This window comes from Tursiops truncatus, chromosome 3 (genome assembly GCF_011762595.2).
Source record: "Tursiops truncatus isolate mTurTru1 chromosome 3, mTurTru1.mat.Y, whole genome shotgun sequence".
Classification (NCBI taxonomy): Eukaryota; Metazoa; Chordata; class Mammalia; order Artiodactyla; family Delphinidae; genus Tursiops; species Tursiops truncatus.
This window is the reverse complement of record NC_047036.1, coordinates 64086812-64103919: the sequence shown is the minus strand read 5'-3', so window position 1 is coordinate 64103919 and position 17108 is coordinate 64086812. Positions and strand designations below refer to the sequence as shown.

The 17108-nt window shown below is 42.6% G+C and overlaps 1 protein-coding gene across 8 annotated transcripts in view; it reads right to left on the bottom strand.

Annotated features, from left to right (window-relative positions):
• Positions 1 to 17108, bottom strand: part of RASGRF2 (Ras protein specific guanine nucleotide releasing factor 2) — a 233180-nt gene that overhangs the window by 28747 nt on the left and 187325 nt on the right. For all 8 annotated transcript variants that reach the window (XR_012330744.1, XR_012330743.1, XM_073802262.1 and 5 more), the window contains one exon: positions 3712 to 3824. Coding sequence is in view for 6 of the 8 variants with exons in the window: in XM_073802262.1 (XP_073658363.1) it covers positions 3712 to 3824 (113 nt within the window). In the remaining 2 variants the exon portion in view is untranslated. The remainder of the gene's footprint in view (positions 1 to 3711; positions 3825 to 17108) is intronic.

The following is a 17108-nucleotide window of genomic DNA, read 5'->3' as shown; positions in this document are numbered from 1 at the left end:
TTCTCCATTGAATCTGAATGAGATCCTTGCTGGGTAATCTTGGTTGTAGCTTTTTTTGTTTCATCACTTTAAGTATATCCTGCCACTGCCTACTGGCCTGCAGAGTTTCCACTGAAAAATCAGCTGATAACCTTATGGGGATTCCTTTGTATGTTATTTTTTGTTTTTCCCTTGCTGCTTTTAATATTTTTTCTTTGAATTTAATTTTTGTTAGTTTGATTAATATGTGTCTTGGTGTGTTATTCCTAGGGTTTATCCTGTATGGGACTCTCTGTGCCTCCTGGACTTGGGTGACTATTTCCTTTCCCATGTTAGGGAAGTTTTCAACTATAATCTCTTCAAGTATCTTCTCAGACCCCTTTTTTTTTCTCTTCTTCTTCTGGGACCCCTATAATTTGAATGTTGGTGTGTTTAGTGTTGTCCCAGAGGTCTCTGAGATTGTCTTCAATTCTTTTCATTCTTTTTTCTTTATCCTGCTCCTTGGCAGTTATTTCCACCATTTTGTCTTCCAGCTCACTTATTCGTTCTTCTGCCTCAGTTATTCTGTTATTGATTCCTTCTAGTCTGTTTTTCATTTCAGTTATTATGTTGTTCATCTCCGTTTGTTTGTTCTGTAGTTCTTCTAGATCTTTGTTAAACATTTCTTGCATTTTCTCAATCCGTGCTTCCATTCTAATTCTGAAATTCTGGATCAACTTTACTATCATTACTCTGAATTCTTTTTCAGGTAGATTGCCTGTTTCCTCTTCATTTATTTGGTCTTGTAGGTTTTTACCTTGCTCCTTCATCTGTGACATATTTTTTTGCTGTCTCTTTTTTTCTTTTTTTTATGAGTTGGATTGTGTTCCTGTCTTACTGATTGTTTGGCCTGAGGCTTCCAACACTGGAGTTTGTAGGCTCTTGGGTAGAGCTGGGTCTTGGTGCTGAGATGAGGAGCTCCGTGAGATCTCACTCCGATGAATAGTCCCTGGGGTCTGAGGTTCTCTGTTAGTCCAGTGGTTTGGACTCGGATTAAAGTATATATTTGAATGATTTTTAAATTGCATTCACTTGTTTATTTATTTAATATTGTTGTGCAATATTAAATTAGTTTTTTGTAATTGAAGTGTAGTTGATTTACAATATTGTGTTAGTTTCAGGAGTATAGCATAGTGATTCAATATTTTTCCAGATTATAATCCATTATAGGTTTTTATCATGTTTTTTATCATGTTATTATCATGTCTTTTCTATAGACAAGGTAATGAAGCCTAAGGAAAGTTGAGTTTGACAAAGATGTAGCCTGGTTTTACTTGGGCTGTATTGGCTTGATGGCAGAAACTATTTTTCCCAAGAGCTACTGTCAGTGCTTTCTAATAATAATAATAATAACGCCTGTAGCAGTAATATGAGTACTAATTATGTTTCAGGCATTGTGTTAGCCTCTTTACACATATTATATCATGTGATTTTCACAACAACCCAGTGAGGAAGGTATTGATAGCTCCACTTTATAAACGAGGAAAATGAGGTTGAGATTGATTAAGAAACTTGACAGCTATTAGTGGCTGAGCGAAGATTTAAACCTGTGACATCCTGCAAAAGTTAGAATCAGACTCTGCTAGGTGTTACACTCCCAGGCTTTACCATCTACTACAATTTCCACTCCTTATCAGTCTTACACTTCTAATTCTCAGGTCACTTACTCAGCAACAATAATTTGTACATCTTAAGTCTGATGAATAATAAAGACCTGAGATGGTAAGTAATTTTCATCTGAAGTAGCAGTGCCAATCAGCTGAGTTCTGAGCTCACCTGTGGGTGCAGGAAGAAAGTGCTCAGGATTGATTGGTGATATCTGGCATGGGTGCTGTGATGGGACAGGCAACATGAGGGCCTCAAATTGGCCAATCCTGACAGTCTTTCCCAGTCTGAGCCCCACCGCACTCCCATTTCCCTGCCAGCTATTTAGTCAAACGTCCCTAGGGGCACACACTTTCAGAACCTAGCTTTTAATTATCAATGTTTTAAATACAAGGAGGATAATCAACTGTTCACATGGAGAAAAGAGGAACAGCAATCACTCACAGATATGACCACTCATCCACCGATATCAGGCTTTATCTGAAGATGTATTTTGAATTTTACAATCTGAAAATAAACATAGTAACTGAGTCCCTAAGCTCACTTAGATGTTTCATAGGATGGAAAAAGTGACAAAGGCTCTTAATAGTTTCCTAGGGTTGCCCTAAACAAGTACAACACACTACGTGGCTTGAAACAATAGAAATTCATTGTCTCAGAGTTCTAGAGGCTTGAAGTCCAAAGTCAAGGTGTCCACAGGGCCATGCTCTCTCTGAAACCTGTAGAGGAATCCTTCCTTGCCTTTTCCCAGCTTTTGGTGGTTTGCCAGCCAATGCTTGGCATTCCTTGGCTAGCAGCTGCATCACTCCAATCTCTGCTCCATCTTCACATGGCCTTATCTCTGTGTCCCCCTTTGTCTTCCCACGGGCATCTTCTTATAAAGACACCACTCATATTGGATTAGGTGCCTGCCTGCCTCCAGTATGACCTCATTTTAACTAAGTACCTCTGCAATAGCCCTATTTCCACATAAGGTCATATTCTCAGGTACTGAGGGTTAGGACCTCAACATACTTTTGAGAGGGACATAATTCAACCCATATAGCCCACAGACCAAAGAAGGATCTGGCTATGGGATCTTGAGCTAATGGGACTAAGAATGACTTGTAGTCCAATTGCCAAAATGTTACAGACCAGAATCTTGCATTGCTGCATCAGGGAGGGGCCTCCAAAGGCATGGTGGATTGAGCTAAATTGGACTCCCCTCTACACACAAACATTGTGGATAACGAAGAAACAACAATAGAGTTGAGCATAGAAGAAAGGAAGGGGTCTTTCCAGAGGTTGCGAATGAAGAGGGAAGTAGAAATCAGAACGGTGAAGGAGTACCAGGCCCTGGCAGATAGGGGCTGGGCTTTCCACCCCGTGTAGGGACAGACATATAGTGAGGTGGAAAGCTGTAACTGAAATGTCCATACAGAGACATGGATGGCTGCCCTCTTCATGTAAAGTGGACTGAAAAAAATCCACCCATCTGTTCGAGAAGCTATAAGAAAGTCTGTTACCTGCTTGGATGCTTGCTGTAATGACAGACACAAGCAGCCTCTGGTGGGAAACCTGAAGTACAAGACTTTGTCAAACTGAAGTGTGGGGTCCAAATTTATACAACCTACCTGATGTGGAAATCTCCACCTAAGAAGCTGACGGTAAAATTGGTCCAGGACCAGTGAAACAAGCTGAAGAAAACGCATAGCTGCTCTATGACGGCACATCCACAAGCCAGGTGCACGAGACTCCCACAGAAACACTACAACCCCGCTCATAAACATGAACTTGTAATAGACACTTAGAACGCACATGAGAAAAAAACACCTCTGCAATGCCTGCTGGACCTGCAGGAGAGGATCTTCAGGCTTTTGGTTCTACAGTAAACCACCACCTGCCCACACAAACAGGAGCGATTGTACTGCACACAAGTTATGTCACCCAGTCTGAAGTCTTCCCGAGGCAGCTTTCCCAGTGAGGACAGAATCCCTGCTGCCCCTTAGGAGTCTAATATACATCCTTCTGGTTTGACAGGATCTTATTTTCTACGAACACAGCACAAATCAACCAGTGTGATTAATAGGCACCTACAATTGCCTTTACCTCAGGATATTCGCTGTGGCTTTCCGTTCTTGGGGAAGAAGATCTGGGTCTCGCAAAACTTCTTCTAGCAAGTTTAGGACATTCATCTTTAGTTCGTTGTTGAGTTCGAAATCCTATAAAATGAAATGGATCTTTTTAAATTTTAGTTTTGAAGGGTTTAGCTCCATGACACCATTCCTCGTGACAAATTTATGGAAATTAAAATGTATGGGCCCTAGACCCTTCCCCTTCCAGAGAGTCTGACTTAATTGGTTTGGGATGGGGCCCTGCTGCTAGGCTCCCTGGGGGATAGGAATTCCTCAAAGAGACATGTGTGCCCCTTAGCCTGGAACACTGCCTCCCCCCAGGTTTATTTCTATTCATCTCTCAGCTCTAGGAGGTGATATACTTTCTCCCAGGAGCCTTCTTAAGTTGACCCAGTGGGACAAAGAGCTTTTCCTTGGTGTTCCTATGGTACAACCTATCATAACTTACTGTACTATAAGGGCTGATTTAATTGTCTGGTTTCCCATTGGTCCATGAGTAAGATCAGTAACTGGGGCATAACAATAGCTAAAGAAAAGATTTTTGCAAAAATAAAATCTGTCATTTGCGCAGTGACTTGAATGAAGAACTTCAGTACAGGTATGCTAAAGAATAAATGATACACACCAATGGGGCTGTGTCAGACAAACACAGGAGTGAGATTGAAAGGGTACCCACCCAGCAAAGTTGGTACCATATGAACGCCAAAATGATTAATGAGAGTAATAAGTAATAGGCACCTGAATCAAAACCACCTGCAAGTCACTACTAATGCCCACAAACAAATACATAAATAGAGAAATACATAAAGAGGGTGGAAGAGAAAACTATTCTTTACAGTGGACTTCCAATAAATGCAAAAGAATATAAGAGTTAGAAAATCACCATTTTTGACCAAAGCAGTAATAACGGATCAGGTAAGGATCATGAATAGATGCTGAAATTTATGGAGAAACAGAATTAATAGTGTCAGAGTACTCCTCCCACAATGCTACCATTAGAGATTATTTATTATTTATTTACAAAGGAAGAATCTGACAGATGCCACCTGAACCAAGTGATCAGAGTTGCCACCACCAGTAATGGAGCAAACCAACATCATGGACCCACTAAGGTAATGTTCCGTGAAGAATCATCACTTAGTATTTTTGCCCTAAATGCATAATCTCACACCTGCATTGTGAGGAAGCACTGGCCTGCACACTCCAAAAATGTTAATGTCATCAAAGACAAAGAGAAACTGAGAAACTGGTCCAGTTTAAAGGACACCAAAGGGACCACAGGATCGAGGGGGAACTGCTACACAGGGCATTACTGGGACAACTAGCAAAAACTGAGTCCAAACTGTGTACTAGTTGAGAGCATCCTATCCATGTTAAATGGTCCTGAATTTGATCATTTTGCTGGGGCTGTTTCAGAGCAGGTCCTTGTTCTTTGTTGGGTTGAGGGGAGGAGAGAGAGAATGTGAGAGAGAAAAGGAGAGGGAGGGGGAACACTCATGTGGTAAACATGTGAACTATTAGTGATTCCAGATGTGTATCCGTGCACTTTGTTTAATTCTGACATTTTCTCTTGATTTGAAAATTTTCAAAGCAAAAAGTTAACAAAAAGGTAAAGTTGTAGTTCTTTTATTACACGCATTCTCATAAAATACCAACAGCATACTGGCAGCATCCTGGGATTGTCAGGTATTCAGAGGTGAACTGAATGCCGCCATGACTTGCTTTCAAGATCTGACTCTGACAGACTATCTTTGTACATGCAGGCATGAGGGTTTATTTTCCCTCTTATATAAAGTTACCCATTATAAGTACATTTTGACTTTAGGAAAAGTAGTTTTGAAGCACTGACATTCTGAATTCTTTTAAATGATTAGAGAGAATATTGCTAATTGCAATGGATCCAATAAAAAGAAAACAGCATACTTTTACTATATTAAGTAAATTAGGAACATAAAGTCCATACTTTCACAAATTGTAGACAATGCAAAAGTCTCACTTAACTTGAATATTTGTGAGCCTCAGGATGGTGGAGAACAGTGTCATTCATTTTTCTCAATATTTCACTTTCACTGACGATCAGTACCATTTTTTCGAGAACAGGAGCCACTAGGGCCCCAGGCAACACCTTCAGTTGATATGTTTTCCTAAAATTTCACCTACTTATTGTCCAAGAGCTTCTTGGCTATTGCTTTTCTTTTAAAATGTATGCGAGGAGGAGAGAGTAATACCTTGCTGCTGCTCTTTTCCTTTGTCTGTCCCCACCCCCCAGTTTCAAAGGTAATGGGAATGATGTTTATAAACAGTTAATGATCTCACCTACTTCAATCTTCATGCACTACCAAAGGATTTCTCAGCCACCAGGAGTCTTTGCTTAATGGATATTTGATATTTATTATTGAGATGACTGAATCCTGTTGCTATGTTGAGTCTCTCAATGATGCAAATAATCTGATTATCATAAATGGATTAGTGTGAAGGACATCAAGCCAGCGTTTGGATCTTGTTGGGGGCTAATTAGTGGTTTAATCAACAAGCATCCCCAAGCACCTACTGTGCCCCAACCTGGGCTCAACAGGAGGAATGCTTCTGAGACCCCAGAAGGCAAATTCTGTGAAAGGTCTTGTTAAAGAAAACAGAATGTAATTTGATTATTCTGAGTTCTGGGAAGACTAGCCTAAGAGAGACCTTTGAAAACTTGGTGAAATCTGCCCAGACACTATCTGAAGCACAACAAATGGTTACAGGTGAATGCTCGCTTTGCTGAGGATGCAGCTAATATGAAGTAGATTAGCTAATGATGGCTGAGTATGAAATGTAAGAATTCTCACTCATAGTTTTCCTTTACACTTGCACAGGCTTTTATCAGGTTCAAAGTGACCTTCTGTATATGATTTCAGCTCTTCCTCAGCCGACCCAGGGGCAGGTAAGGCGGGAACCAAGATCCAATTTCACACCCGGGTGGCTGAGGCTGACAGAATGTGATCACGTGGGGTGAGATGAGGCACACAAGGACGGGGCTGCGCGGGGACAAGAGCACAGATCTTCCACCCGCGCTTTGCTAACTGTCACGTGCCCACGAATCACCGCAGATTCCGGTGCAGCAGGTCTGGATTGGGGACTGACTCTAATTTTCTAACGAGCTCCTGGGTTTTGCTGGTCACACTTTGAGTAACAAAACTTTGCCATTAAAAACAATTCATGCAAAAAACAACTCCTCAAAAACTGGTAAGAATCTGAACCCTGTGATGTACAACCTAGAACGTAAATTTTTCCTTCTTCACCAGTGCATGTAAAATCCAGAACTGGCCATTCAAAAATCCCTGTTTAAAAGCATAGTACCTACTACTCAATGAAAAGAAATCTGAATCAGCTAAAAGGCACTTGCCCTATTTAAACCCAGAGGTTGATTATTCACAATAAGTCTGCCTGATCGCCATTTTGTAATTATCTAGAATCTCATTTTTGGCTACATTTCCCCAGGTCCTGAAATGGGAAACCAGAATACTGGGTGGTGGAGGAACACCGGCTCCTTGGCAAAGTCAGCAACCAAGGCGCCCACAAGGTGGCGCTCCCAGGTCGCCTGGCTCGTCGGGAGTCGGCAGCGCCTTTCCCGGACCCGCGGGCGGTGTAGAGCGAGCCGGGCCCGAGCCAGGGAGCTTCGGGGTAAGATGAGTGAACCCCGCGGCACCCAAGAGGGCCTGCAGTTATCCCAGCAACAGCTTACTTAGGTTAGTTTTCGTTTTCCAATTCATCAAGCAGGGCTGAGGAGGCTTAAGACTGGAAAAAAGAAACCACCCTGTTTTCAAAGAGGCAGAGCCCAGAAAATGTGAGACTTTCACATTTCTGTCTCTGAACAGGAGACTATAGCTCGTGTTCTTTCAACAATTACTGAGCACCTCAATACCTAGGGCTCTGGGGGAGACACAGAACAGCCAACAGAAGTCTGGGCGAATGGAGGAGATACTAACCAATGAAACACAGGGAGAGGGGCTTTAAGGGGGGGAAGCTCGGGCTTCCCTGGTGGCATACTGGTTAAAGAATCTGCCTGACAATGCAGGAGACAAGGGTTCGATCCTTGGTCCGGGAAGATCCCATATGCCGCGGAGCAACTAAGCCTGCAAGCCACAACTACTGAAGCCCGCGCGCCTAGAGCCCGTTCTCTGCAACGAGAAGCCGCTGCAATGAGAAGCCCGCGCACCGCAACGAAGAGTAGCCCCCGCTCGCCGCAACTATAGAAAGCCTGCGGACAGCAACGAAGACCCAACGCAGCCAAAAATAAATTTATCAAAAAAAAAAAAAGAGGGGAGCATCTAAAAGCAGGTGAGACCCTGGCGCCTGATTGAGTCTTAGGAGTGGGGCAGGTCTGGGAACCCCCTGTAAAGAGGTGACAGCTTAAGCAGAGTGTCCAAGAGTGGAACGTGGCACACAGCAAATGCTTAGGAACAAAAAGTTACCACCCGATGATGCAAGAATCCTCCTGGAGAGGTAAGCTATTGGGACATAAGGATATTTTACCAAGATTTTATAGACTCTACTCAAACACATTCAAAAATGATTAGGAGAGTCAATATTTTCCCTAGGTTAGTGAACAACTCCTGAGGTAATTATCATAACTGAGACTTAGTGAGAGTTTGCCGCACGCTAGATGATATTCTAACCACCCTATTATCTAATTCAACCCTCAACAGCAACACAGTTACAATCATTATTATTTCCATTTCACATTTGAGGGAGTCAAAGTACAGAGAATCTAAGTATCTTGTCCAAAGTCACACAGGTAGCAAGCGGCAGACCCAGGACACAAACCTGGGCAGTGTCAGCTCAAGCCTGAGTTTTTAACTGCTACATAAGGACTCTCCAGAAACACTGGTTATCAGTGAAGGGTCACTGGTGGCTTGGGCTGAAAGACACATCCAAACAGTAGCTGGTTACCGTGCTGAGCCTGGAACTATCTGCCACCTATACTAACAACCATTTGAGACACAGATCTTGAGACTGAGGTTTGTATGAATAAGACTAGACGACAGAACAGAAAAATCATCTGTGAGGCAATAAGTCAGATTCTCTGGCACTTTAAAACTAACCCCTGTTGATAGTTTAGGCACCTTGGAAATTACCTTCATTCTTTCAGGAGAGCAGGGTAATAATTATAATATACTACATATGGCCAAGGGAACTCTAGGACATTGGGAAAGGCTGATTCAGTAAACACAGTTTGAGGGTAAAGAGAATTATGAGAGTAATTTTCTCACTGTAATCAGTACAGTGTATTCCTAACAGTGGCCAGAGTTTTTAAAAGGAAAGTGGAAATACTGCAGAGTGGAGTAAAACCCCATAAAATTTAATACCTAGACCGAAGGACTCATAAAGAAGGGGCTTAGGATGTGTTAGGCTCAAAAATAAGAGCCTAAGGTTTGACTTAATCATTTTCAAGAAAAGGAAAAGCAGCCCGTTTCCTGCCTTCTTGACTACAGAAGATGAACATTTTAATTGAAATTGTGGTGTAGATTTAGGTTAGATCTGGGCCATTTTGTCAAGTGGGAAACTGAGGCAAAGATGCTGACCAATCTTCCCAAATCTGTGCAAATCTACAATCTCCCCTGGATGTTAACGAACTAAAAATAACAAGCCTCTAAACCAGTGTGGTTTTCTGCTCTTCTGGGGAGGGGAACCTTCCTTTAGAACTTTAATGTTGACACCTGATCCCAGGGGGGATTGTGCTGGCTGAAAGCTGGTATGGCAGACCCTGCCCATCACCTGCCTGGCCTTGTCTACCTGCCACCACCCTGGTTTGCCCACCTTCTCACCACCTCTGGGCAACCCTGACTCTGAATTGGGGTTTCTCACTGGAAAAGTGAACAGTAGGGTTTTCCAGCATTTCTCATCACCAAACTACAAAAATATTTTAACCACTATAAAATTTGGTTTTGTCTGCACTATAGAAAGAACAGCCTGGGACTTCCCTGGTGGTCCAGAGGTTAAGGCTTTGCCTTCCAATGCAGGGGGTGCAGGTTCGATCCTTGGTTGGGAAGCTAGGGTCCCACATGCCTGTGGCCAAAAATCCAAATCATAAAACAGAAGCAATATTGTAACAAAATCAATAAAGACTTAAAAAAATATGGTCCACATCAAAAAAATCATTTAAAAAAAAAAGAACAGCCTAACTGAAAATTTTAAGGAAGGGCATTAAGTTTGGAAGGAAACCCTACGGAGCAATACCATAGTAATTCTAAACCTTCCAATACCTGTTCAACACTTACCAGTTATTAATTACTCATAAGATTTAGAATCTTCAAAGAGGGACAGGATATATAGGAAATGTGAGCCTGACTATCATGTAGGAGCTTATTATGTACCAGGAAAAGGTAGTAAAGTCCAGATATAATTAAACCCCAAATTTGGTAAGCACGGGTGCTCCTGGTGGGCCCTCAAATATTTGTTGGATGAATGGATAAAAGTCCCTGGGAAGGGTTCTTAACTTTGAGACAAGTGGTAATAAGCTACCTAATTCTTCTTAAACTGGCAGTTTGGGAAATTAGTTTAGCAGATGTGAAGTGGGAGGCTACGAGGAGAAGGCACAATGCAAAGTGTGGAAGCTATGTCAGAACAAAAATAACTGGGAAGAGGCAAATGGCAATGAATGACACCAACTCAGAGAGAAGGAAAAAGCCATGCAGAAAATCATTTGTTTGATCATTTTCTAATAAATGACTCTGCATGTGAATGACTTGCTAAAATTCAGCCTCTAGACCTGAAGAGCTGTGTGTATAAGAATTTTAAATATTGCCCTACAACCTTGAAATCAGATAGCTCCCAAGCTTACATCTTTAAGGTTCAAAAGAGAATCAGCCTGTTTAAAAAGCATTTATCAGAAAAAAAGAGAATTTTTCCACATGCTGTGTTTTCCATTGGTTTCTAGATAGGTGGTTAATTGATATGGATTGTAGCTTTCAAGACAATGGCAAGGATTGGAGGGAGAAAGAAAAGTTTGGAAGGGCCTGGGGTTTTTTTGTGTTAGTTTTTTTGTGTTAGTTTCTGCTTCATAAAGTGAATCAGCTATACATATACATATATCCCCATATTTCCTCCCTCTTGCGTCTCCCTCCCACTCTCCCTATCCCACCCCTCTAGGCGGTCACAAAGCACGGAGCTGATCTCCCTATGCTATGTGGCTGCTTCCCACTAGCTATCGATTTTACATTTGGTAGTGTATATATGTCAATGAAGGGCCTGATTTTAATCCTGATTTTATAACCTTCTTAGTTAATTAATGCCACATGCCAAGAAAATTTAACTCGAATAAAAGCCTTAGGAAAATGCTAGAATGTGTTCTCTAAGCTATGCTTTGTTCTCCCTTCCTGGATGCATGAGGGGAAAAAACTGATAAACAGCTGGTCGGTTTCCCCCACAGAGAAGAGACTCAGAATCATAGGAATGTGGTAGAATTAGAACCTTTGACATCCATCCAGAGAGAAACTTTATACCAGGAGATGAAATATAGGTTGGTGACAGACTTGGAGCAGAGTGGAGAGGAGAGAAACACAAAGAAAATGGCAGCAGGTGAGACAAAACCTCAGACCCGAATGAACAATTTGATGCACCAACGTTAAGCGGGCTCCTTGGAGTCCTAAGGTGACTTAAAGTGATGGAGGGTTGCTTGTCCTGAGGACTCGACTGCACGCCACGGTCTCCAGAAACGCTTCCAAGGTCCAAAAGTGATTATGAGCATGCAGAATGCAAACTGGGAAAAATGAGGACCCTCTATGGCACCTTCATCAGAAAACTCTTACAGCAGAGATAAGAAGATATCAAAGTACATAAAATCCCATGTGTGCTTCTCCGCATTTTCTCTGTCAATAAACTCCATCCACAAAAGGTTAAAGAATCCCACTAGTTCTAAAGGGAAAACGAAATTTCTGTCTCAGCAACTAATGGAAACTGAAAATAAGTTCCATTTAAGATGCTGGCTTCTTAAACTCTTAATTCTATTTCACACTGACTTGAATAAATCCTGTTGTAAATGTCTTGCCAAGCTTTTTTTTTTTTTCAGTACGTGGGCCTCTCACTGTTGTGGCCTCTCCCGTTGCGGAGCACAGGCTCCGGACGCGCAGGCTCAGCGGCCGTGGCTCACAGGCCCAGCCGCTCCGCGGCATGTGGGATCTTCCCGGACCAGGGCACGAACCCGTGTCCCCTGCATCGGCAGGCGGACTCTCAACCACTGCGCCACCAGGGAAGCCCCATTGCCAAGCATTTTTTAAAAGACAAGCATGGAAAGCTTAAGGAGAGTTTAAAGGATAACAACAGGGATGCATAAAAGATAAGAAAAAGCTCTGGTAAGCAGTTCAAGGAACTAGGATCTTCTTACTTGGTTGTTTGCTTGGACCAGAGAAAAAGAGTTAGGATCTGTCTTCAAGATTAAAAAAAAAAAAAAAAGAGAACCCATATTTATCAGATAATAGCTTCTTATATATTATATTTTCTAGAGCAATTTGACAAATCATTCTTTTCTGCAGAAGAACCCCATACAGATCATTAGGCCAATTTTACAAATTTACAGTCAGCACATACTGGAATCCAGACTAGAATTCAGGTTTCCAGATTTCTCTCCTCACGTGAGTCCTTTTTGACCCAGAAATTACAGTGAAATGTGATGCTATTCTGAGCGGAGGAGAGAACAATGTCAAAAACAACAACACATAGGTGAAAATAAGTACCAGCTACGTGTCCAGGAAATCAGTAGGAGCCGAAAGGACTTTAAGTTGTTGTCCTAATTAAACCGAAGACAGCATTTCCTATTTCATTTTGGCTGCCTTCATGGGAAGTCTGAGCTTGTGAACAAACACTGGTTTGTACCTGGTGGATGTTTGAGATTTCATAGCTTAGACATTCAGAGGTCAACAGTGGTGGTGTGGACAGCTAGAAGCAAATGCGGACCAATTAATAAGGACGAGGCTAATATAAAAAGTATGTGGCCCACGGATTATATTCCCATTTGTTGATTTTTATAAAAGCATTTGCAAGGTTGAAGCAGTAGATGACTAATTTATCATTAAAAATAAATTTTTTCATAGCTGCCAGCATCTCACATTGTGACTGAATTCTCTCTTCTTGTTCCTGGCATCCCCCCCTGCAAGAACCCACTGGCAGGGGAAGGCCCAGAAGCCTCCTTGTACTTAGGGGCCCCTGAGCGGTGGGGCTGCACCCCGATCCACCTGGGATAGTGGGGGACTGTCTGGGGTCCCGAGGCCTGGAGAATAGCGGGGGTTTTCTGACCTGTGACCGTGGACAGCACCGGCCCCAACTCCTGCCCTGACCAGTGACCGGCGGAGACTGGTACACAGGAGCCTGCTAATCACTGTCTGAATGCAGGAGGCACTGCAGTGGTTTCTGGAAGGGAGAAAGAAAGGGCTCTGCCCCCCATCAACCTTTAGCAAATACAAATCCTTTGTCTAAGTGACACAGAGTCTAGGATGAAAGTAACTTTTCTAAGAGAAGACTTAGAGAGGGGAAGCAGTGTCAGTGCTAACAAAGATACGCTCACTGTTTTGAGTCAGAAGTGTTTTACTTTACATTTTGAGTGGTTTGCATCCCAAGCGTTGGCCGGAGAGATGGGGAGGCTGTGAGATTGTTGGTTAAGAGCCTGAGCTGGGCAGCCAGCAGCCCGGGTGCGAAACCTGGTTCTGCCACTTGCCACCTGCATCATCTTGGGCAAACTGTTTCATCTCCAGCCTTCAATTTCCCCATCTACAAAGCTGGGATTATACCTTCCCTCTCTCAAAAGGCTGGAGTGAGGAGTAAAGGACTTAGTATTTGAAGACTGCTTTAACAATACAGTATTGTTAAAGAATGTTTTGAAAACACTGGAAGTCTGTCATTCAGAATGCATCCTCAGAGAGGAAACTGCCTTCTAGGTGGGGGGTTAGGTTTTCAATTTCCTGTAAAGGATGGTATGTCCCATATTGTAACTAAGACAATCTCAAACCTCAGGCTGGCCCAGAGATCTTTTGCCTGGAATCCCATCACCTCTCCTCCCAGCTCGTGCCAGGGACACATCTCCCCTGGGAGTGGACATTGGGAAATCTCATCCAGCTGTGGTGAGGATTCGGGAACGGGGCGTTTGTAAAGTTCTGGGCATCTTCAGGAGTGTGAGGTCAGGAAGCACCCACGTGTGGCAGACAGTACTGTGGACAGGGAAGCACTCTTTCTCCTGAGAGAGCTCCAAGGTCAGGCAACCCTACTCCGAAGGCTGCCTTGTGAGTGGGAAGAAGATCTGTGGCCCAAGAGCAGACACTAGGCAGTGCATGTGGACAGGGCAAGTCCTCCACGGCTGACTGGTAGGAGTGAGTATAGACAAGAAGGGGGCTGAGCCCGAGGAGAGGAGAGGACAGGGCTGGAAGCAGGCGGAGAGCTGTCCGTCGAGGCGATGGGAGCTCAGTAGTTGGTTCTTTTTTATGCATTTCATTCTCCCGCCCACAACAAAAGTCCGTACTGTGCTTGTCCTGGCCCAACCTCCGTTTCAGATTTGCAGCAAAGGATAAATCTGAACTTAGTGCTTTAATCTGATGCTGGATTTTGTGTTTTACTAAGCAACGTCAACAAATTAAAAAATTTAAAAGGGCCCCCTGTCATCTGTCAAAATAAGAAACAGGAGATGAAATGATAAACTCCCATTTTAGGACACCCTGATCCCTGAGGTCTTTGAACATACTAAGCACTGGCCATCACAGCAGCACCCACTTTTCTGCCTCAATAAGTCAACAGGGCATGTTCTCGCTGTACCGCTGGCCTGGGGCTGCAGGCCCAAACCAAGCCTAAGGATGCTCATTGTACTTTCTTACCGGGAAAAAGCCATCATCCTCTCTGTCAGATTTATAACCCCAACACCAATGTTACATAAAGGTTTTGCTTTTGTCTACATAAGCCCAGTATGGGTGTGTCCCTCTTCAGCAGGCTCACTGGGGCCATAGCGGGGACCATCCAACAGGTTCCTGCTTCTGAGGAACGGGGCACTGCAGGGGAGTGTGGGAAGAATTCTGAGCCAGACATCAGAGCTGGGTCTGGCTCCCTGCGGCCTGGAACTGTGCTTGTTATTCTGTAGCCACCAGTCCCTCGGGGCCAGAGGCTACTACTCTGGATGCTACGCACGTAGAACATTTCCACCACTGTAGAAAGTTCACTGGGCAGTGCGGATCGAACCTCCCTGAGACCTAACGGCTTCACTGGTCAAATAGGGGTAATGGCATTTTGTCTGAAAGCCTGGGTTCAGCCCAGACGCACCCTCACAGGGCTCTACCAAGAGCAGCCATCTGTAGTGTTCTGAGCATCCACCTAGAACAGTTACTCTAACAGGAGTTACCTTCCGTAACCCCTCACAACCCCAAGGCGTAAGCAGTACCATCCCCACTTTATAGAAGAAGAAACGGAGGCCTGGGGGAGCTAAACCGTTTGCTCAGCCACAGAGCTGACACACGATAGGGCAGGGTTTCAATCCAGGCAACTCTGGCTCTGAAGCCTGTGCTCTTACCCACATCACCCTGCTTTTCCAACAAGATTCTGAAGGCCCCTCTGCTCGGGATCCATGGGACATGGACAGACGGCCTGGGTTCAGCTCCTACCAGGATTTTTGGAGGCGTAAGAACTTTCACCTCTGCTGCTCTGAGTGACTACAGAGTGGGGCTGTGAGGGCTGCTAACTCCTGTTTTATTCCCCAAACTACATTTATTTCTTAATTGTGTTCAGAAAGTGTTACAGAATATATTTTTTCAGGTTATATAATAATATTTATTTTCCGTTTAAAAGATTATTTTGGGCTACTCAAATACAATAGGCTTCATATTAGAATTTTTGAAAGCTGTTGTTTTCCCTAAGCACTCTCTCACTCTGACAATCAATTGTGGATGATAAAAATTTACTAGGTTTGTCCTTTCTTTGTCCTTTCCTTGATACACGTATGGTAGTTAATCTAGTTTGTAAAGGATACAAGTAAGAATGACTATAAAGTGACACTGTCACCTCATAACTGCTTCCTTTTAAATTGACCTATTTTTATACCCTACCATGCAGCTAATATACAATAGCATACAAATAGCATTATAGAATATATTTTTTAATAAAAAGACTAATAGGGTCTGTGTGAGTATGTGTATATGTGTGTATATATTTCTATGATAAAGTATATATAAAACCCTCTTATAAATGTATACATACTTACACCCTTATGAATATAAATTTTAAAAGTATCATACACAATGTTAAAAGCAAAAGAACAAACTGGGGGAGGTAATAGAAATAAAAGCAAAAATAAACAAATGGGACCTAATCAAACTTACAAGCTTTTGCACAGTTAAGGAAACCATAAACAAAACGAAAAGACAACCTACGTACTGGTAGAAAATATTTGCAAATGATGCGACTGACAAGGGCTTAATTTCCAAAATATGCAAACAGCTCATACAACTCAACAACAAAAAAACAACCCAATCGAAAAACTGGTAGAAGACCTAAATAGACATTTCTCCAAAGAAGACATACAGATGGTCAATAGGCACATGAAAAGATGCTCCAAATTGCTAATTATTAGAGAAATGAAATCAAAACTGCAATGAGGTGCCACCTCACACCTGTCAGAATGGCCATCATTGAAAAGTCTACAAACAACAAATGCTGGAGAGGGAGAAAAGGGAACCCTCCTACACTGTTAGTGGGAATGTAAGTTGGTACAGCCACTGTGGAAAACAGTATGGAGGTTCCTCAAAAAACTAAAAATAGAGCTGCCGAATGGTCCACTAATACCACTCCTGGGCATATACCTGGACAAAATTATAATTCTAAAAGATACATGCACCCCTATGTTAATAGAAGTACTATTCATAATAGCCAAGACATGGAAGCAACCTAAAGGTCCATCGACATTTATGATGGACATTTATGAATGAAGAAGATGTGGTATATATATATACACACACACACAGCAATATTACTCAGCCATAGAAAAGAATGAAATAATGCCATTTGTAGCAACATGGATGAACCTAGAGATTATCATACTAAGTGAAGTAAGTCAGAAAGAGAAAGACAAATACCATATGATATCGTTTATATGTGGAATCTAAAATGTGACACAAATGAACCTATCTACAAAACAGAAACAGATTCACAGACATAGAGAACAAATTTGTGGTTGCCAAGAGGGAGGGGAGGTGGGAGAGGGATGGATTGGGAATTTGGGGTTAGCAGATGCAAACTATTATATATAGAATGGGTAAACAACAAGGTCCTACTGTATAGCACAGGGAACTATATTTAATATCCTGTGATAAACCATAATGGAAAAGAATATAAAAAAGAATGTATATATTGGGGTGGCCAAAA